Source organism: Lissotriton vulgaris, chromosome 7 (genome assembly GCF_964263255.1).
Source record: "Lissotriton vulgaris chromosome 7, aLisVul1.2, whole genome shotgun sequence".
Classification (NCBI taxonomy): Eukaryota; Metazoa; Chordata; class Amphibia; order Caudata; family Salamandridae; genus Lissotriton; species Lissotriton vulgaris.
This window is the reverse complement of record NC_141695.1, coordinates 707578432-707600537: the sequence shown is the minus strand read 5'-3', so window position 1 is coordinate 707600537 and position 22106 is coordinate 707578432. Positions and strand designations below refer to the sequence as shown.

Below are 22106 nucleotides of genomic sequence, written 5' to 3'. Positions count from 1 at the left end.
CTTAGTAGCTCCATGAAATTTTTTTTTGCCACCAAGTGAAGATCTCTTGTGGCCACGCTCCCCCTCCTGACCTTTTGGGAAGCAAATCCTGCTCTCCTCCGTGGTGAACAACTTAGATCACTGTTAGACCTGTCAGCCTTCAGGTGGTCTTACCCCAAACCTTTTGCCTCTGCTCCTCCATTTTTCTGCACCTTTTTTATGTTGGTCATAGGACTCTGAGCATTTTACCACTGCTAATCAGTGCTAAAGTGCATGTGCTCACTCCTTAAAACATGGTAATGTTGGCTTAACCCCAATGGGAATATTTAAAAAAAAATCTTTTTATTAACATAACAACAAAGAAAAACACATCTGGTGACATTAACAGTTCTTGCAAGTTACATCAGTACATTTCCATACATTCAAAATAATAAACACAGTATGTAGGTAAAGGATCAAGGGGACACTTGCGCCTCCACTTCCTCGGAACACCTTGGGGGCACACAAATATCTCTGCGGTATTGATTCCAGGCCTCCCAAACCTTCCCCAACTTCGCCGGACACCCCCTAGCTACATATACCGACTTCTCCTTGAACATGCACCAATACAGATCCTCCTCCCACTTCTCGACTTGAGGCGGCTGGCTGGCTCCCCACAACTGGGCGATATTCTGCTTGGCTATCATGCAGGCTAATGTAACCCATTGCTTCCTATATTCAGACAGATCTGTGGGTTCCCAAACGTTCAGAATACACCTGCGCGCCTCTAGCCGTATCTCCACACCCAGGACTTCTCATAGCTTTTTGTGAATCTGCTACCAGTGTGCCTGCACCCCAGAACAATGCCACAGTATATGCATGAACATTCCAAGCTCCCCACACCCCCTCCTACACTCCCTGCTCTCTGAGGGACCCATACGGACCAGACGAGGCCCCGTGACATATGACCTATGGAGAATCTTCAATTGTACTAATCGAAGCCTCATTTGTATCCCCAGCTTCCGTGGAGAGGCAACCGCCTCCCGCCAGTTCCACGTCATCAAACTCTATCCCATCCTCACCCTAGTGCGTTCTTAAGAGGACCAGAGGATCCTCCATATGATTAATAAGCTTCTTATATATTAGTGAAATTGTTTTCTCAGGGAGGTGGCTGTCTAGCACTTGGTCCTCGAGAGGTGAGGCATCGGGAAGCGGCGTGTCCTTGGGGATATTCGCTAGTAGGGCATGTCTGATCTGGAACTAACGGTAATGTTCACGATCATGGAGATGGTATTGCTGTTGAAGTGACTTGAATGCGAGGACTGTGCCTTTCTCCCAAACATCTTTAATCTGCATAATCCCAATGAGATCCCACTTGTCAAACCCCTTGGATCTCCATAAGCTCCCCAACTTCTCAGAGTTCCACAGCGGGGTGGCCAGTGTGAGTCTCCCTTACCACTTAAGGTGCCTGTTTACCAGGTGCCACACCTGAACGGTATGTGCCGTTGGTCCCACGAGGTGAAACCAACGAGGTCCAGCATAGAGCGCTCTAGTGAAATCGCTGCGGAACTTGTCAGCGGTCCATAGCATACCCTGGGTCCCCAGGGGTCCCGTATATTGCATGATTCACCCCAGCCAACTGGGAGGCCCAGTAGTATTCTTTAGGTCCGGCAGGCCTATTCCCTCGTCGTACCAGGGGAGAGTGAGTTTGGAGAACGCTATACGGGGCCGTCCCAAAGAAGCTGCCTCTGGAGGGCCTCTATCTCCCTAAAGTAGGATGCGGGTACCAAATCCATCGAGTTCTGGAGCGTGTACAAGAATCTGGGAATTGCCATCATCTTAAAAAGCACTGCCCTACCCAGAAGTGAGAGCGGGAGTGCCTTCCAGCATGCCGCATCACCTTTAAATCTACTCAAAGGGGACCCGAGAATGTTATCATATCGTAGTTTCGGGTCGAGCGTGACGTAAATGCCAAGGTTTCTAAACCCGATCCGCTCGATCTGTATCGGGCAATTCTGTGGAAGAACCAGTGTGTCACCCCCAAGAACGAAGAGCACTGACTTTGACCAGTTTATAGCAAAGCCAGAGTACCTCCCAAAAATGGCAAGCAAATCTAAAAAACATATAAGAGATCCCCTCAGGTTGGTGAGGTAAAGCAGCAAATCATCAGCGTACAATGAAATTTTGTCCTCCCATACCAATGTCCACCGTAAGCCGCCGATCGAACGGTGCCATCAAACCCACGCCACCAGGGGCTCCAAGGGCAAGGTGAACAAGAGCGGGACAGGGGACAGCCTTGTCTCTTGCCCCTGCCGAGGAGAAAGTCAGCAAACCTCCGATTATTCACAACCACCCTCGCCAGAGGCTGGGCATAGAGGAGGCGTACCCAACTCACAAACCCCGGAGCAAAACCAAGCTTCCCCAACACTGCAAATAAATATGGCCACCCTACCCTGTCGAACGCCATGGTGGCATCCAAAGATACCGAAACTGCCGGCTCATGGATCGTCTGGGTCCTACCTAGCACCCCGTGTAACCACTGCAAATTAAGGGCTATATTACGGCGAGGCATGTAGCCGGACTGATCCTGATGAATCAAGGTAGTGATAACCTTTGCCAATCTTGTCGCCTGCAACTTCGCCAATATTTTGGACTCAGCGTTAAGCAAACGAGATAGGTCTGTATGACGAGCATAGTGTCTTAGCTTCCCCGCTTTATGGATGACCACTACATTTGCCACCTGTTGATCATATGGGGTTTGTCCCCCCTCTCTGCATTCTGTAAACATGGAGCAGAGAAACGGAACAAGCCCTTTGGAACTCAGTTTGTATAGTTCTATGGGAATCCCGTTTGGGCCCGTAGCCTTCCCGGAGTGCACTCCTTTGATTGCCTGCGCCACCTCGTCGTCAGTGAGTGGAGATTCTAAGTATTTCCGGTTATCTTCCGACAACACGGGCGTTTGGATGTCTTTTATCATTGCGCTATTCTCCGCCTCTGTGTACTCCCCAGCTGTGTACTCCCCAGCTGAGGTGTATACCCCGCTATAGTATTCCCCGAACCTGTCTGCAATGGCCTGCGGATCAGTAAGCATGCCGGAATCTTCCCCCTGTATCCTCGACCAGAAATGTCGCTCCACAGCTCTTGTGGGGGAATCCAACGACCCAGGCCGGACCCACCACACTCGTCGCTGTCTCCACTGCACCACCGTAGGATGTCACAAACAGGTTTGGCCTCTGTAACTAAACAGCCCGGGAGATACAACATCTTACAATCCCAGAGGGGCAAGTCAATGAATGTGAGTCAGACCCACCGCCGGCTACGTGGCCCTCACGACGGGCCAGACACACCGCGGCCCCAGATGTAAACACTGTCCACACCGATGGGACAGCAGGCCGGAGATCCAATCAGACCCCTTCCTGGGGTTGCAACAGTCAAACGGGGGCCCGCTCACACAGGCCGGCCACTGCTGGGAGCCCAGATCCTATGGCGGCAGCAGCCAGACAACACAGCAGGCCACGGGGTGCACACCTGGGGGACCCCCCAGCACCGCCCACCCTCCCCATTGCCGCAAAACGGAGGATTCACAGTGTGTGTACCCCAGCCACGGGTGTGGGCAGGAGCACACCCGTCCACGCCAGGATTTACTTCAAGCGAAGGGTGCGGCTGTGTCACCTGGGCCCCCTCCGCAGTCCTTCAGTGGGCAGATCATCCAGTCGCCCCCACGCCACAGCGGGGGCAATTTAAACACGGCAGCCACCAGATAGAGTATCTGTATGGGCATGATCTCCCCCAGCACCACGTTTCTAGGGGTCAGCCCCTCTCGGTGTCCACACCACCAGGCGGTGGAGGGGGGAGAAACTAAGAGCCCTCCGCACGCCCCCAGCACCCCGCTCGTCTGACCTGCCGCCTCACCTCCAGTCCTCGGGGCTCCGCAGTGGGATGTTGAATGCTCGTCTGGGGGGCTGCGATAGAGAAGGTGGGGGGCCACCAGGCAGGTACCTCACAAGTCGTCAACACAGCTCCGCCCCCGAAAGAAGGTCCCAGCACCTCCACTCGTTGCCAGTGGGCCGGACCGACGACTTCAGGTTTCCGGCCCGCTGTTTATTAACTGCGTCCCGGCCACCAGTCAACTCGAATCCCCGGTCCCGGCCGCACCCAAGGCCGTAATTGCAAATCAAAGTTGCTCTGGCCCCCGGTGTCGCATCGGGGCCCGAGTCGGTGTCGGGAGCCCTGCCGCACTTCACCAATCAGGTGGTGGGCTCCGATTCCAGGATACTGTGCAGGATACTCGAGCTGGATGGCGGGTTACGAGGAGCCGAAGTCCTAAGCAGCCATCCTGCTCGACGCGTAGCTCCTCCTTCCCCAATGGGAATATTTCATTTACTGATAAGTCCCTATTAGAGCTCACTTCATGTGGCCAGGGCCTGTAAATTAAATGCTACTAGTGGGCCTGCAGCACTGATTGTTCCCCCCTCGTAAATAGCTCTTTAAACATGCACCAGGCCTGCCATTTCAGAGCCTGTGTGTGCAGTTTTAAACTGCCATGTGGACCTGGCAAAGTAAGCCTTTTGCCAGGCCCAATCCTTAGATTTTTAGGCACATAAGTCACCACTAGGGTAGGCCCTTGACAGCCCAGAGGGCAGGGTGCAGTGTATTTGAAAGGTAGGGCCTGTGCTCCTAAGTTTTACATGTCCTGGTAGTGAAAAACTCCTAAATTCGTTTTTCGCTACTGCAAGGCTTATCTCTCCCATAGGATAACATTGGAGTTAGTTTATTACATTAATACATAAGTGTAATTTCCAAATGGGAATAGAAAATCCCTTCACGTTTGGTGTCTCTGGAATCACAAATAAAGTAAATCCTAACTCCTGGTGAAGTCTGATTTTAAGTTTTAGTTCTGAGAATGCCACTTTTAAAAAGTTGCCATTTTGTTGCCTTTGCCATTTGATGCCTGCAGCCTACCTCTGGTCAAATGACTTACTATAGTTGGCAGTTGGGCTTTACGTATTCCTCTTAGACAGCCACACACTGCCAGCTCAACAGAAGTGACACAAGGCCCAGCCAAGCTTCACCACACAGCTCCTCAGAACTGACGCAAAGCGACGCCAAGCCCAGCAAAGCCTCTCTGCATCTTTCTCTGAACCGACACTAGACAACACGAGTTCTCGCAACACTGCGGAGACCATCACAAGGATCTACGGTAATGTGCCCAGCGGACGTTGGGGAGTCCCTGTAGCCGGTCCATGCTTGTGCTTCAGTGCGGTCGGCCTGAACTTGTGACTTTGTCTGGTCCGCGCAAGCTGGTAACCACAGTTGGCACTTTATGATTTTATACACTATTTTTACTTCCATCCTTTAAAATTGCATATCTCAAGATCTACTGATTGGAGTTTTGTCACTTTGGTCTTGTTTTGTTTATTAAAATATGCTCCATTTTTTTCTAGCCTGGCGTGGGAATCCTTTTAGTGTGGTGTTTTTATAGTTTTACTACTTGAACTGTTGCACAAATACTTTACACGTTACCTCTATGTTAAGCCTGACTGCTGTGTGCCAAGCTACCAGGGGGTTGAGCACAGGTAAATTTGGGGTTGATTTGTGCTTTACCCTGACTAGGATTGTGGTTGCTGCTTAACCAGAGCTCACACCGCAGTCAACCAGCAACCCAATTTCAAACAAGCGCAGTTTGTCCCAGATCCCTTTCCTTACACCAAAGTCATTGCCGTAGTCAACAGCTTTTTAATCAATTAAAGTGAGGCAGCCTATGCCCTTATCTCCTAATCATTGAAGTCTGGTTTTGGGGACTGCAACCAACTTCCACTTCCACTACTCTAACAGGCTTTATGCCTGCCTGCTCACCACTCTGACAGGTCTTGTTCAAATAGTCAAAATGCGGCTACCCCTTCGTTATGCAGGCCTTAGAGAACGAGTTCACCTCATCACAGACTCCCTGATAGCAACATACTACAAATTAGACGTCTTGCTTTCAATTGTCTTAATAGCCTAACCCAACTACCTCAACAATAAAAACTAATGTTTATCGATCCCAGAAGTAAAGACAGAGTCTCTCAACTGATGCCCTTTTCAAACTTGTGTCCAAAGGAGATGGGCATTGTCTCATCAAATTCCCCTTTGCTGGAATTGTTTATCTCTGGCTCAAGCCCGCTATAGAAGTCTTCAAATAAGGATCTGAACAATACTGTCTGAAACAAAAACTACATATGAACCATGCCAAGAAACCAAGCTGCAGATAGTGTGCTAATTATAATGCAGTCAGTGTGCCAAAAGAACTATAGAAAAACACATTTTCAAGCATTCGGGAATTATTACATAATTGATACAAAAATGGAAATAATTAATTTCCTTATGGGAATATACATTTCATTTTTATTATATTAAAGCTTGTTCACATATAACAACATATAAAGCCAACCAATATGTACATTAAATTAGCATAGCACTACTATGACAGTCCAAGCTATTATTAGTCATGCAATAACAAGGTCATAGTCTTTAATCAGGACCTGCAATTTCTTCTTTTGACACAACAGTGATAAGCACAAATGCGCAAATCTATTGTACTTCTTATCTCCGAAACAGATGCTTAATCTTAGCATAGAAATGTACAATTTAAAGCATGTCATATTACACACTTATAAAATTATTTTTATTGCACTGCAGATAACTGCAGATAACTGCATATTTCTACTGTGGTCAATTTTCTCCAGGCCAATTTACCTTTTCAGTTAGTGAACTATAATTTTCTCTATTTAAAATCAGATCTGAGGCTGTCCACCTCTATTGGATGCACTGCTTTTCTTCATAACACACTTCACACTGTAATCAATGTAATTCTCGTGCATGCGCTCCAACGTTTCAACTATGCATGTAGTTGTTTAATTGAGCATACTAACCTTAAGGGAGATCAATGCTCTCTGCATACTGAGTTACCTCATGCTTACCCTCCTCTCCTAACATCTCCATCCTTGCTGTTATTTCAGTTCTGCACTATGACCTTCATTTTGTCAGAAGACATCGGACATTTCTTTATTTACAAAGTAAATAAATCCTCAAACAGGGCCATAAACTCGGTTATGTTTTTTTATTGTACATATCCTTCCAATGAAGATGAAAATGGACTGGATCATTCCTAAAAATATCCCTCTGTATTTGTTAGTCATATTTTCCAATTGACACTTATCACCTCATCTTATTTTTCTTAGGTGTTTAGACATTTATCTTATCTGCTGTCTTTTGACTTAATCTGAATTACTTTGATACCTTGAAGTCACACTTTTTGAGTATGTTGTAAGCTGTTTATGAATATAGCTGCATATAGAATCGTCCTTTTTTTCACATTCTGTGCCTTGTGAAGAACTAACATAGCCTGTACGTCTAAATCTCTTGGAAGGTGGATCTAAATATAAATCAAGTAGGGCTCTGATCAGAAGGTGTTCTGCTCTATAAACCACTTTTTCACCAGTATTAAAATGTGTGCTAGTTGATAATTGGTCTGTGCTGCTTTTAGAATCATGAATTTATGAATCTTGGATCATGTATATTTTCTATGTGTGTAACATTTGCTTCCCAATCCAGAATGTTACCATAATCTTCCCCAGGCTCCATTAATTCAAATGTATGCAAGTGTATAGCTCTTTCTCCGATCACATTTAGATCTATGTGCCAATTAAATTATTCTTTCCCTTGCTTTAAAATGTAAGTAGTTCACCATCTCTCGATCAGGTTTATTTTTGTTTGACATGTATTTGCTGGGATCCGATCCCGTGTACTATGTAGGTTAAGTTTACTGAATCCATATCCTCATTCCATAGCAAGAGAATGTCATATTTTGGATAACAGTCTTTGATCTCCTACCAACTATTTGGAGCTTTAATTATAATTTAATGTTCAATTTTAATTAGCACTCATCTATACTTATTTTTCTTCATTGCCCTCAAGATCTCTCTTGTCCTACCTCATATGATACCTTTAACAGCTTAAGTGATCTGATGCAGTCTCCATCATGAACTGAACTAATTTTGGCAGCCATTTTGCCTAGTTAAATAAAGATCTAGTCCTATTGTGATTTTTACGCACTAACAATCCAACCCCTAACACACATGTTTGTTTTCTTTTGTGTTCATTATTCTTTCCCTCAGGGCTGTTCCTACCCTAATGTAGAATCCAGGGTGATTGTGTCTTTGGGTGCTTGTGATGACACGCTTACTATAAAAAGTTTTATCTTGTCAGCTAGTCCTGTTTTGTAAGGGTAATATTCTGTAATTCGGTCAAAATAGTTAGCACTTTTGCTTTAAAATGCAGATTAAGATTATATTTATATTTGAGCATGCTTTAGGGCAGTCTATGAATGGCATAAAATATTACAGACATTTTTTTTGTTTACATTCCTTTATTGGTTATGTAAACAAAACAGGAACATTATAAGAGCTCACACAGTCTACTCTCTTTGTGATCATCAATGCAATTAAAGTTGTAACAATGTACTAGCCTTCACCTCCCTAGTAGTCCAGTTCTGAGAGATGACCCCAGAGTCAATACATCCATGTCCCCCAATCGCCCCCCCCCCTCCATTGGTGCAACCTGTTCCACTATTAATGCCAGGCTAAAGTGAGTGCTTGTGGTGTGCCCAGTCTATGGTGGCCTAGTATCATCTTTCGCCTCCAGCACCCTTGCCTCCAGTTATTTCATGTATGGATCCCTTGTTCTGTCCCTTCCCAGTGCTGGGCCTCCGTGAGCGCTGCAGACTCAGCCTTAGCCCATCGTAGTATGGTGTGAAGAGAGGTCGTCATCACGTCTAGCGCAGCCGGTAACTTGCATGCCACTGCCAACTGAAGCTTGCATAATATGAAGGCCAGATCGATAAATCTCTGGAGGTAGTTATCCTCTTTGACTCTGGATCGGATACCCAGCAAGCAAGACTTCTGGGTAGGTGGGATCACAGTGTCAACCATGGTTGAACTGATCTTCGCCACTTCTTCATTGGCTCGATGTACACACGGGAAGTCTCCCAATATATGGAAAAATCCCACGTCCATCTTTGGTAACCCCAAGATGGTCGTTGGGAACATGCGTGATATTCGTTGAGGTGTAAGGTATGTTTGGTGTAGATAATTTAATTGGGTGAAACTGAAGCGTGATTTCCGGGAGAAATCTATAACATAAAGTTGGGCTTGGGCCCACTGTTTGTCAATGTAAGGTGAAGCACTGCTATCAAGCGTTCTCTAAACTTAACATCTGGCTTCCATCCTTGTTCCAGGAGATATGTGTACAGGGCCGTGACAACTTTACGTGTGCCTTCATATGCCAGCATGGTATAGAGCAAGAGTGCGGACTAAGGCTCCATCTGCTCATGTCCCCAGGCAGACTCCAACATGAGACGGACAGACCGTAGGTCAAAAACTGCCAAGTTGGTATGTGAGACGCTTTGCTGAGTTAAAACATCAATGACACTAAAAAAACAAGCTCAATGGGGGGCAGTTCTAAAGGAAATCCATCTCGCTATTTTTCTCGCTTACATCTGGTGGTGAACCTCATTTAATAACCAGTATTTATGCAGTCTGTCAGGAAGAGGGGCTAAGTTTCCTAAGCCCAAGTGGAAGTTTGAACTTAATTGTGAGTTCACTGAAGGTGTGCTATTTGTGAGCACTGTAAGGAAGTCTCAGTGTCTGATTTTAAAAGAATTCAGTGTATCTTTTCAAGAAGAAGCTCTCTCACCGGGCTCTGTAAAAGTAAATGGTTATAGGTGTTGGAAAGTGCTTTGAGATTAAGGTTTTCAAATAATCAGGATATCAGGGTTGTTTTATTAGGCTCAGTACCAAAATTAGCAGTAAGCAAGGCTCATTTTACACAATTTGCATTTCTCCTTGAAACATTTCACATTTCTCCTGGAAACATTTCACATCACTCTCAATTCAATTCAATTAATTTATATAGCGCACTACATACCCAGAGGGTCTCAAGGCGCTTGGAGAAGGGTGGGGGATTACTTGTCGAATATCCAGGTTTTAAGTTGTTTTCTGAATGCCAGGTGGTTCTGAGTGAGGCGAAGGTGAATGGGAAGTGAGTTCCAGGTTTTAGCCGCCAGGTAGGAGAAGGATCTTCCTCCCATGGTGGTTTTGTTGATGCGAGGTACAGCAGCAAGGGCTTGGTTGGAGGAGCGTAGCTGGCGGGAGGGGGTGTAGAAGGAAAGTCGTGTGTTGAGGCATTCGGGTCCAAGTTCGTAAAGTGCTTTGTGTGCGTGGGTTAGGAGGCGGAATGTTATCCTCTTATTGACGGGGAGCCTGTGGAGGTTTTTCAGGTGACCAGAAATGTGGTCGTTACGCGGGATGTCTAGTATGAGTCTGGCTGATGCGTTCTGGATGCGTTGGAGTTTTTTCTGAAGTTTTGCGGTGGTACCGGCGTATAGGGTGTTTCCGTAGTCCAGGCGGCTTGTAACCAGTGCGTGGGTGACCGTTTTTCTAGTTTCGGTGGGGATCCAGCGAAATGTTTTTTTGAGCTTGCGAAGACCAGATAATGTGCAATTAAAATAAAGAAAATTAGCATTGCATTGCACAGATGTTTAAAAGATGATATGGAAAAATGCAGAACCCTAATGCAAAAAATAGGGTATGATCTTGCCTCATGAGGATGAAGCATGGAGCAATACATCCTTTAAAACTAGATTGCCACCTGCTACAGTTGGGCTTTCGGTTATTTGTTCAGTGTATATATATTTAGGTCGAGCCTGGGCAGCGCATGCGCTGCTGCGAGGCATGCAGTATTGGAGTTTGGCTGGGAAGCCCCGCCCACTCTCTGCCTATATTTGTCATTGGCTTGAGTCATTGTCCTTCCTAAATGCTGGTGTGCAAATAGTTATTAGGCTTATTAGTCCCTCCTTAGTACCGCCTTGTCTGCATTTGTAACTTCCCATGTCGACTGGCCCTTTTACTTCAGTTATGACAAGGTACGTCTTATTTAGTCTGTAAGCCCTCTTTTCTTTAATGTGTTTCTCCTACTGCAGGCATGATGTGCTTTAGTTGCCATGCGCACTTTCACTTTCAAGCAGCCTTGGGCAATGGTGGCTGCTTCTGTGAAGTGAAATGGGTCTCGCATTTACAAGAGTTTGAGCTATTGCCATTGTAAATGTCAATAGCTTAAATTCTCGGAAATGCGAGACCTATTGCATTGCAAATGCTTGTTTATGTAAGTTACTATGCTCAACTTGTTTGCAAGCATGTCTATTACAGCTCAGAAATGTATTTAAAGTGTCCAGTTTGGACTGCTTCTTCCAAATCTTCAGCCAGAAAAACGTTTGACACACTCTTTACATTCGTTTTGCATTGCTTACTTTTACAATGAGCAAAAGTACTCAAATCACTCATTAGTGGCTCTCTTTTCCAAATTTATGTCCCAAGGCTGGTTTCCTTAATTTGTAAGCATGTTTATTATTGCAGTGTTTTGTCTATCCTTTATTATTCCTGACTTGTATGCCACTCTTCAGGCTTGTGCTATGGCTTATGCTAACACAGGAGTCCCTGTGTGAAATCCCTGGTATTTTGTGATCAAGAGAATGCTCAAATGGTGGTGATGATGATGATGATGATGATGAAGAAGTTGAAGATTAGTTGCTTTTGATGGCCAAGAATTGCACATTGGAAGACTGATTAGTTAGAAGAATTGCCCATGTTTGATGCTTTATTGATGAATTCGGTTGTGGGACCTTATGTCACAAAACTTGGACTTCAAGCATTATTACATTTAAAGAAAAACTCCAGTAATTGGTCCGTTCAGTAAGTCCCTCTTTTAATTTTATTATCCCTTTTTTCATTCACTCCTCACATAGCGGTCCGACCTTGAAGATGCTTCCATAGCATCATGTAGTGAGATCCCCCGTACAGTACTCATTTTGCAGTACCTCTTTCCAGTTACCAGGGAATGAGCACTGCCTAGAGAAAATCAGCTGTGAGCATCGTCTGGGCTTCTTGGCTGAAAGGAAGCCAACAGGTCTTTAGGGTGAATAAGTGATTGAGGCAGTGATATGGGACCCTTTATCTTCAGAATGTCTGTCGTGGGAGTTGGACATTCTGTCAATGAGACGTTATTAGCAAGTTATGACTTCACTTGCTGATTCAGATTTAGTCCATAAATAAGTACGGAGTAGTCGGACCGTATTAAATCATATAACCACTATAGCTTCTGTGACCTCCCTCGTACACTTGGATCTAAACATAAATCCAAATCCCATACTGTAAGAAATTGGGTTACTGGTTGAGGGGGGGTAAAACCATTGTCAAACAGCAACCGCAATGTTTCTTTGGGTGACATCATACGCAAACCCTAAATTAACCCTTGTTTCACCCCCAGGTAGCTTGGCACAGAGCAGGCTGCCTTAACTTTGAGGCAATGTCTCTAAAGTATTTATTCAACCCTTCAAACAGTAACGCGTTGAAAACACACCATAAAGGAGCCCAGAACAGAGTTAGAAAAATAGAGTAATTTTTCATAAATAAAACAAGACGAAAATGTCAAAAATCCAAGCAGTAGAACCGAAGATATTAGACTTTAAAATTTTAAGTTAAAATAGCAGCAAAGGGAGTAAAGCAGGAACTGTGGATATCTGGTAACTCCGGACCTGGACAAAGTCACAAATTCAGGCCAGCCGCGATGGAGCGCGTGCAGGCCATGGGGACCCAGTTAGGCCTGCTGAACAGAGGACCTTAAATTCTGGTTTGCGTTGTGCAGCCGAAGCGATGCGTTGGTACCAAGATGTGGCGAGGCCGCACTGTGAGGACCAACTGCATCTTCGTCGAAGGCTCCATCAAAATGGGCTTGTGATGGGAAGTCCGGAGTCAAGGATGCGTCATGCAGTCAGGGAGAAGGGTTGATTACGATGAGCTGTCCGGCTGCCATGTGGAGTCCATCGTTATCGTCAATGCTGCCATTGACTACAGATGCTAGGGCCTGGACCAAAATGCATCGCACAGCAGCTGGTCAGATGCAGCGATAGGTTGTGATGCGGGTGTTTGCGGCCGTTCTGATCCACGCAGCCGCAATGATGCGTCGGTTCTGCTCAGGGTTGAGCTGCGCAGCAGTGGAGAAATGTTTGTTTCACTGGAAGGACAGAGGCTGGAAGAGACCCTTAGACCCATTTAGAAGGGCCTAGAACTGGGGGCAGCACCACCTGGCAGGGTAGACTCACAGATAGCAGAGTCCAGGTGCAGGAGCAAGTTTGTTGGAGCCTTCTGTCCCTGAGGCTCATGCCAGGAGGCCAGCCAACTAGCCATTGGAGTCATTCTGGGTCTCTGGGTTCAAGACATGCACGTCCAGTCCTTCTCACCCAGGCAAGATGGCAGCAGGTCAGCATAGCAAGGGAGCAGCACAGCAAGGCACTAGTCCAGAAGGGCAGCAGTTTGGCAGAGTGGCGGTCCTTGAACAGCTCAGCAGTGCTTCTTCATGGCAGAGTGTCCACAGGTCAAGAAGTGTATCAAAGTGGTGGTGTCTGAGGTTTGGTACCCAGTTGTGCCTTCAACATGGGGAAGAGATTCTAGAGGTTTTCCTTTGAAGTCCCCTGGCATCCTGCCTTCCCTGTCATGGCTCCAGGCTAACTATATGGGGTATGCAGCCCTTTGTGTTGAGACGGGTCACAGCCTATTCATGTGTAAGTGAGGCTGTGCCCAGCTTCTCCCTCCCCGTCTGCTAGTGATGGCCTGTCCAAGCACACCTAGGCTTTTTATTTTGTGTGGCTCACTATGAGGAATATGAGCTCCACTGCCAGTTACAACCAGTCATGTGACCCAGATACAGGCTACAGGCACTAAATGGCTAAGACAGGAAAAGGCCAACCTCCTAAAAGTAGCATTTTCAAAATTGTAATACAAATCCAATTTAACCATAAGCTAGGATTTTTCTTTACAATTCCAGAGACACCAAACACGAAATAGTCACCTGCTCTCATTCGGAAATGACAGCGTACTCAATGGAATAAGGCAACACCAAAGTTCGTCCATTAGAGAGATAAGCCTTGCAGTAGTGAAAAACTAATTTAAGAGTTTTTCAATACCAGGACATGAAAAACTTAAAAGTACATATCCAAATTTTTAAATACACTGCACCCTGCCCTCTGGGCTGTCCAGGGCCTATGCTAGGAATGACGTATATGTATTAAAAAGGAAGGTTTTGGCTTGGCAAAAGGTTTATCTTGCCAGACTGACCTGGCCCTTTTTAAACTCCACATACAGACTGCAATTGCAGGCCTAAGACCTGTATAAAAAGCTATTTATGAGGGCGGCACAATTAGTGTTCCAGGCCAACTAGTAGCATTAATTTACTGGCCCTGTGAACATGTAGTGCCACTTTACTAGGGACTTTCATGTAAATTAAAGATGTAAATTGAGTATAATCCAATATTACCATTTTGTAAGGAGTGAGCACATACACTATGGCACTGATTCACAGTAGTAAAGGGCACAGAGTACTAAGGCCAGCAAAAACAAAATCAGCAATGACAATTGAGGAGGAGGCAAAAGGTTTGGGGGAAGACAATCCTAAGGGTGATGGGTCTAACACATGCAATATAATTAACCTGGTCAGCAGGTTTACTGGGTCACAGAGACCCGAGTAGGGATGGGACTGGCCTTCAAGTTGTGTAACAAAGGCCCCCGCAAGACCCTCTGAAGTTTTGTTACGCCACTGTGGCCTTCAGAATGGTGGAGGCTAGAGTCCGGCCTTTGGTGCGCACCTACAGGGACCTTGCATCTTGCTGCACATAAAGCTGAGCTGGGTAAGAAGCTTCCTCTATAGGATGACTATTTGTATATATCGTTTTTTGTAACATCTTTAGCAATTTCAGGGCTGTGAGCTAATTGGGGTTTGGGTGGACAGTGATTAATGTACACACCTACCTCTACCCTTCTTAGTTGTGTCCTTTTGAACTGACTAGACACGAAGTTCCCATTGAGTGACCTTCTTTAAAGTATTTGTTTTGTTTTTCTGCAGGGGGTTCGGGAAACAAGGCTTCCAGTGCCAAGGTAAGAAACATAAATATATATATTACCATTGACTCTTGTATATTATTAACCGCATAAATGGCTAATTGAACTGTAAATCTACTAGCCATCCTGTTTTCTCGTTGGAAGCCTGCCACTGGGTCTTGCTCCCAAAGATCACCCTAGAAGATCCTAGGATGAGTAAAGCTTTTAAAAGCACACAATCTTTTTTATGTAAACCAGCGCAGACGCATTTTTTTTGTCTGATAATTATGTGCAGCCTTACATATGAGTTTTGGTCAAATGTGGAAATTAAACCTGCAAATAACAGGCTTTGTTTTCAAATAATTTTCCCCAAATTACGTCATATAGTCTACATAAAGGCAGCATTTAGCGCAATTTTAAAATAATTTTAATGCATTTTCATTTTGGTTAGGATCAGCTGCTAGTGAGTGGGCTGCAAGGAAATGAATCTGTTCTGTATTCATGTGAATTTCCTTTCATGTCCTTCTGTTTTTGCTTTTTAATCTCCTGTTGTCCCTGAGCCGCGTAGCAGACCTCGGGCTAGCCCTTCCTGTTAATCGTCGTTACAGATTTCCACTTGATGTCTGATGCAATTAAAACAGCATTTGATATGGGCTTTGCAAATGCAAATCTTCCTGGCTGACCTATGCGGCTTCCTGTGATGAAACAAAAATGTTTGTCAGTTATTCAAATGTGTTCCTCCGCAGTAGGAGTGAAAAGCCTTACTCAGACACAACTCGAGCATCACAGTTTCCAAACCCGAACTTCATACAGTTCGTCATACAAATATGCAAGCATTTCATGCTTTCTGTCTTTCTCGAGTGTAAACACTGCAATGAGGGTAGAGGAGATTTATAATCAAAACGAAATCCAAAATAGTGGTTCTTGTTAGAAATATTTTATGATTTAAAAAAATAAAATAAGGTGCTTGATCTTTATTCTGCATAAATAAGGCTTGCATTGGTTTAGTTTATCCTGCTGTTTGATGTCACAGACCTTTCTCTGTTGATTTAACTTGTGTTTATTCCAAAGACTTCATGTCTACTTGAGCAGTTTGGCCTTGAACACCTTTTTTGTTTAAAAAGAGCATAGCCATACAAAGAATCATTTCTGACTGTTCTGCCGCTCCGTGGAAGACGGGGGCCTACACAAACATGCATTATACGGCCAACGCGCCTGGCTTGTACTGAGGGGAGAGCTCTGCAGAGAGTTACCCGGGAGAGCTGCCGCCAACCAGAGGGGGATGGGCAGGCGCAATCAGGGCCGCAAGCTTCTGGTGTGAAGCTCCCACCTGGACTAGAGACGCTGCTTCTGCTGCGGAGTGATCTATGGTGGCCATGTGAGCAATACAGGACGAATTGTTCAATGGTACAGTGTAACCATCCGCAAAATATCGCGCTGTATTAATCACATAAGCGCTTGAAACGGGCAGCTAAAGGCAGCTATCTATAGTGGCACACTAAAAGCACATTCTTGCGGGGACACCTTAATACGTTATTGTGTTCTGCTCAGTTGTCTGGTTGGAATGAGCAGTGTTCTCCTTATTTTGGTGGTGCCAAGGGTTGTTCAGCTAGGCATCCATGTGCTCTTATCTCAGAACAGACTAACAGTGACCTCGGAAAAGCCAGTCTTATTATTAGCTAGAAATAGATTTTTAAACATGCTGTTGCCGTACTTTTTTATCGCCTCCTTTTCATGTATATTATTTCCAAAGAAAGATTGGAAGGAGGATGAAGAGGCATTAAAAAGCTTGATAAACGTAATGTATTGCATATTAAACACATCCCCTGATTTAAATGTTGACTCTTCAGTGACTGCATCATGGTGCTGCACATATCGGTGTGAGCATAACCTGCCGATTCTCTTGTATACAGGTTGATGTTGCCTCCTTGGCCTTTTTTAGTACTGTGAATTAAGTATCCATTTTGAAAATTCTTGACATAGCAGTGTGGGTGATTGAGAGGAGGAAGCATATAGATAATCTTGGAAATGTTTCTTATTGTCATGCATATTTCATAGCTATCCTTCCTTTGTTGGCCTGGCTTGTCACGGCAGCAAAAAATAGATTTGAGTGAAATTATTAGAGGTGCTTTGGCTCTACCCAATTCTTGGGTACCTTCAGTACAGATTTTGATTGGGCGGAAGCTGTGGGCTTATGCTGAATAAGAATGCTTGTACTATGTTTTTCAGGGATGTACGTTGTTACAACGCATGCTTTTACCACGCATACCTTTACAACACAGGTTTTTCAATGCAAGTCATTACGACTTGCGTTTGGGGGGGGGGTGCTGGATAGTGAATAGTTTAATTTACTATTCCAACTCCAGTCCCAGTGGATAGTAGGGAAGGTGTTGGATAGTAAATTAAACTATTACCTATCCTAGAGGGCCACCCAGCGCAAGTTGTTGTAATGACTTGCATTGAAAAACCTGCGTTGTAAAGGTACTGATTGGTAAAAGTTGCGTCGTAAAGGATGTTTCCCATTTTTCAGCCTGTGGAAAAGCTTATGCTCAATACAGCTGGGCAGAGTTAGTTATGATGACAAGCCGCTGCTCAAGGCTCTAGTCCTGATCTGCTTCTAATGAAAAGTTACAAAAAAGGCATTTGGCCTTATTTATTTACTATAAAAAGCATATGTCAAAGCCAATATTTTGTTACAAGGATTCTCACAGATGACAGTAATAGGCAAGAGTCTTAGTGGTGGTTACCACTGGTTACAAACCCTTGCCGTAGAAAATGTGCATTCTGAGAGTTCTTGTTATGTTTAATTGTTTTGCCAACTGCAATTGTGCATATTTGTAATTTTCAGACTGTATACCAATGGTTTTTCCGTGACAAAAACTGTGCTTATAATAGGAGGTCTTAGCGTTTTTTGATGATAAGCCAGTGATGATGTAGGTTTATTGTGAAAAGTGATGTCAGATGCCATTGCCTGGTCTGTTTATTATGAGCATTTATTACCAAATCAGAAAGTCTTTAATGAGTCAGGTGATGGATGAATGGATTTATGAGAGTAAGGATAAGTGACAGAGCACATGTATGATCAGTTATTGTATGCTAAAGTCACCGAAGACTGAAAAACACTTTCTGTTGTAAGCCAGACTTATTGCGATTCTCAGTGCTCTGATCTTCTGTGGGGGGTTGTATGGTCCTTTCCCATTTTATTTCCATTTAAAGCAAACGGGGTCTTAGTGTGAGTCATGTACATAATCAATTCTTAACATCTGGTAACAAGATTACCTTTACAACTGGTTTTCATTTGCCAATTTAGAGTTCCATTGTAAACATGAGTCATAATGCATTCTAACACTATTACCGTTGTCTTTCATGCATTTTATCCTATGCACTAGCTGGTGAAAACAAAAAATTATTGTAGCTTCTTAATGATATACTGTGTGGATGGCATTGCATTCTCAAAGCAATCCAAGGACTTAGAGTGAAACATGAAAAAAGTGCATTAATTCCCATACTCTTAAAGATGTATGTTGAAGTATACTACTGGAACAACCAAGTTATTGGCAGTCTGATCATGCAAGTTGTGATTTCGACTGGTGAAGATGGAGAAGAAATTGATGCATATTTCTGGTAGAAAAGTTCTCTTGCTAAAGGTAGGATTTTACAGGGCAAAGCTAACTTTTCTCACACCGACCGCTAATGGCAAATGGACACAGAAGCCCTTATCCCCGAAATGGTTTGTGGACTACTCATTAGGAAAGCCTGACCAAATTGGTTGATCTCTGCCGGCACGGCAATTCTGTTGTTCCATTGGATAAACACAGCACTGACAACCCGAAGTTTGTATTAATGACAGAAATTATTTTGGAGATGTCTCATCCTGTCTTTTCCCTTGCTGGGAGTTCCACAACCCTGTTTGTCAGTGGTCTCTGGCGCTCACAGTGAGCTTTCATCAGGTGGGGGTGCAGTGCAGCCCTCAGGGTACCATTTTCTGCTGTGTTTGCTCACAAACTTTTTGTCTCTTCAGGACTGTACCTTCAGCCTGCTCCTAGGACCTCCATTTGGTGAGCCATTGCCTCTGCAGTAGGCCTTTTAACATGGCTGTTTTCCACCTTTGCTCCATTGAGGCTGGTCTCTTGAGAGAGCTGCCAAGACAAATCAAAGTTGTCCTGCCAGTCCGAGATCTCAGATCTCCAAGAGAACCGTGTCACTACACAGCCCCGAAATATGTATCTGTAGCTCTCTGTAGTCCTTGGAGCAGTGAGAGTCATTGAGCAGCATTGTTTGATTCATTAAATGCAGTTTAATGGTTGTCAAGTAAGCGTGGTTCAGGCGCTAGGCAGTGTCTTTTTGGGAACCTGTTATAATAAGAGTAGATTTTTTTTTTTTTAATAGTTGGTCCACTTGTTGCATTTAAATTATGCTCTTTTTGCAGACCACATCAGTCATTGGTATTCGTAATATTAACAAGTTTTTTTATGTTGGAGTAATGAGTAGTGCATTTTTACGTCTCGCCTGAGACAGGGCATGTGCTGTAGCTTGCGCAATCTTTTCTTAACTTTAACTTAGTCATTCCACTCCATGATAAGATAAGTAAAAAAGAGAACAATCACAACTTTAATATGCAGTAGAAAAAATGTATTTGAAGGTTTTTAGGGGTGTCTAAATTTCACTGTGAAAGTTACTTTAAAATTGACATTTCGGTTAGACTCGGACATTATTCTGACCTTTTGCTTGGAATCCTTAAAGCTAAAGACGAGCATTTCGTTGTACTTGCAGTTTCTGCATGTGCATTGACTTTGTGGTCAACTAGCTCACAATGCTTTGCATGGGGGTTTGTTGACACAGATCGGAGCAAGAATTGTAGCCAAACTGTGTCACTTTCACCCTTGTTCCAGCCTCACAGCGTTCTAACATAAGCACAGCGTATAGTTGTTCTTTCCTAGAGCACAGCGATTCATGGACCCCCTGAAGAAGAGCCATGGGCTCGAAATGCATCGGGGCTAACATAAAACTATGTCAATAGGATACATACACGTGTGGAATTAATCCTTTGGAATATCCAGAAACTCATTGGATTGTATTATGTTATGTTTATGAAGTCATAACCTACGTTTCTAAATACGCATGTTACAATGTGAATAAAACTTTGTGTCTTTTCCAATGGACTACTTTGGTTTAATTGTCTGGAAAACTATTCTGCACATAGGAGTGCTCAAGAGCTTCACCATACACCTGTAAGGTTCTTTCAGTACCATATTTGACAGCACCCCTTGGACAGAAAGCGATCCCCTTGAGCACCCTAACCTTTTTGAACATTTATTTTACCTCTAATTTGACGATTATCAGCACATTTTGGAGTGCACCGGGCCCCTTTTTCTTTATCACTTTCATACTTAGTCGTACATTGAAAAACAAGCTTTGGCACAGACAGGTGTGGAATTAATGAGCTAAAGAATGCAACATGATCACATTACAGACAGCCAGACATGTAGAAGAGAGCCAACAGTGGAGGAGAGAGAGGGCTACAGTTAGAAAGTAGTCCCTCATGCAGTTTAGGGCAAGCACTCAAGTTGAGGCCCAAGGATGCAACCAAACACTAATAGCATTAGCTGAGAGATCAATACACCACTGGGGTGAGATAAGATGTGATTAACAAAATGTTAAGGTAATGGCTGAAAGAATGTGGTTGAAAAACTCAAATGGCTGAAAGGGTTGGCACAAAGCCCACTCTATATATTTATTAGACACAGTTGTATTTGACAGGTTCTCTGTTAAAACGCAGGCCTAAAAACACTGGCTGTAGCGTCTATTATGGAAGTTATAGAATGCACTGTTTTTAGTTAGAGTTATTGTTAGAAATGGGGATCTTAAATTGGCAGAGGTATAGTCAGGGTAAGGGGGATACAGAGTTTAGATAATCCCTGCTCATCCTCTTGGTAGCATGGCACGAGCAGACAGGCTTATCCCAAAGGCAATGTGTAAAGTATTTTTAAAGGTGGCATTTTCAAACACACAATTAAAAAAAAAAATCTTCACTAAAAGACGTGTTGTTAAATTCTGAGTTTAGAGAGCCTAAATTCAATTTCTCTATCTTGTCCCAATGGGAAGTTATGTTTGTAAAATGTTACAAAATAACTCTGTTAGCCTATGGGACAGATAGTCTTTCAATGGTGAAAAACGAACTACACAGTATTTCACTATCAGGACATGTCTCACACACACCTGTACATGTCCTGCCTGTCAAATGCACTGCACCCTGCCCATAGGGGATACATTGGGCCTACCTTAGGAGTAGCAATACAAAAAAGATCCCCGTACCCTGGACGTGGACTAGCATATGTCTAAATAGGCATTCCTTTGTGTTGGAAAATATATCATTAAATTCCAAAAACACCCACCTACTCTACATTGGGTAAGGTGTGTTCTTCACGTGCCTGTCCGTCCCAAAACAAATTATTATTTTTTGACCATAAAAGAGGGAGAATCCAACAAGCTTTCAACTCGACATAACCACCTATGACTGTTCACCCGAAACAGTACGTGGTCCCACACTTAAAACACGACAAACATGAAAAAATGTGTGGTGAAGAGGAAGGCACCTCACGGGAGAACACCCTCGAGGCCCTTGGCAGATTTTTACCAGTTTTTTGCCCCTTTCTCATCATTGGTTGCCATTCCTCTTCAAAATAAAGTGTCCAGGAAACCAAACCATACAGTCAGAATATCTTTATTCGACTTAATTAAAGTCATACAAAGAAAGAAAACATTAAAACAGCACATTAAAAAGTATACGTTGCGGTCATGACATTTAAAAAACACATCTAACTCAATACACATTTTAAATACTATATACACATAATTAAAAAGTATATATATATATAAAAACAGTGCCTATAATATAATTTCAGACATTTAACAGACATTTAGGGCGGAGTTTGGCCAGCCACTTTCGCCCTAGCTGCCGCGACTAAAAAATTTGCAAGACCAAATGCTATGCATGGGTTAGTCATAAGCTGTAGGTAGAGCAGTGCGGGTCTCACCTGTGTGAACCCAGCATTTTTGAGTAAGGGGAGCAAGTGTTTTTTCCTTTGCTCATGGAATAAGCTACAGAACATAACGAAGTGCATAGTGTCCTGCACAGAAAAGTGGTCGCAGCTGCAAGGGGCGGCTAGTTCTGGCTTCTGC

General features: G+C 44.0%; 1 protein-coding gene across 1 annotated transcript in view; it reads left to right on the top strand.

The window, feature by feature from the left end:
* Positions 1–22106, top strand: part of PRKCA (protein kinase C alpha) — a 1234993-nt gene that overhangs the window by 19855 nt on the left and 1193032 nt on the right. Inside the window, exon 2 of the mRNA XM_086930938.1 lies at positions 14950–14981. Within this exon, the coding sequence (XP_086787064.1) occupies positions 14950–14981 (32 nt within the window). The remainder of the gene's footprint in view (positions 1–14949; positions 14982–22106) is intronic.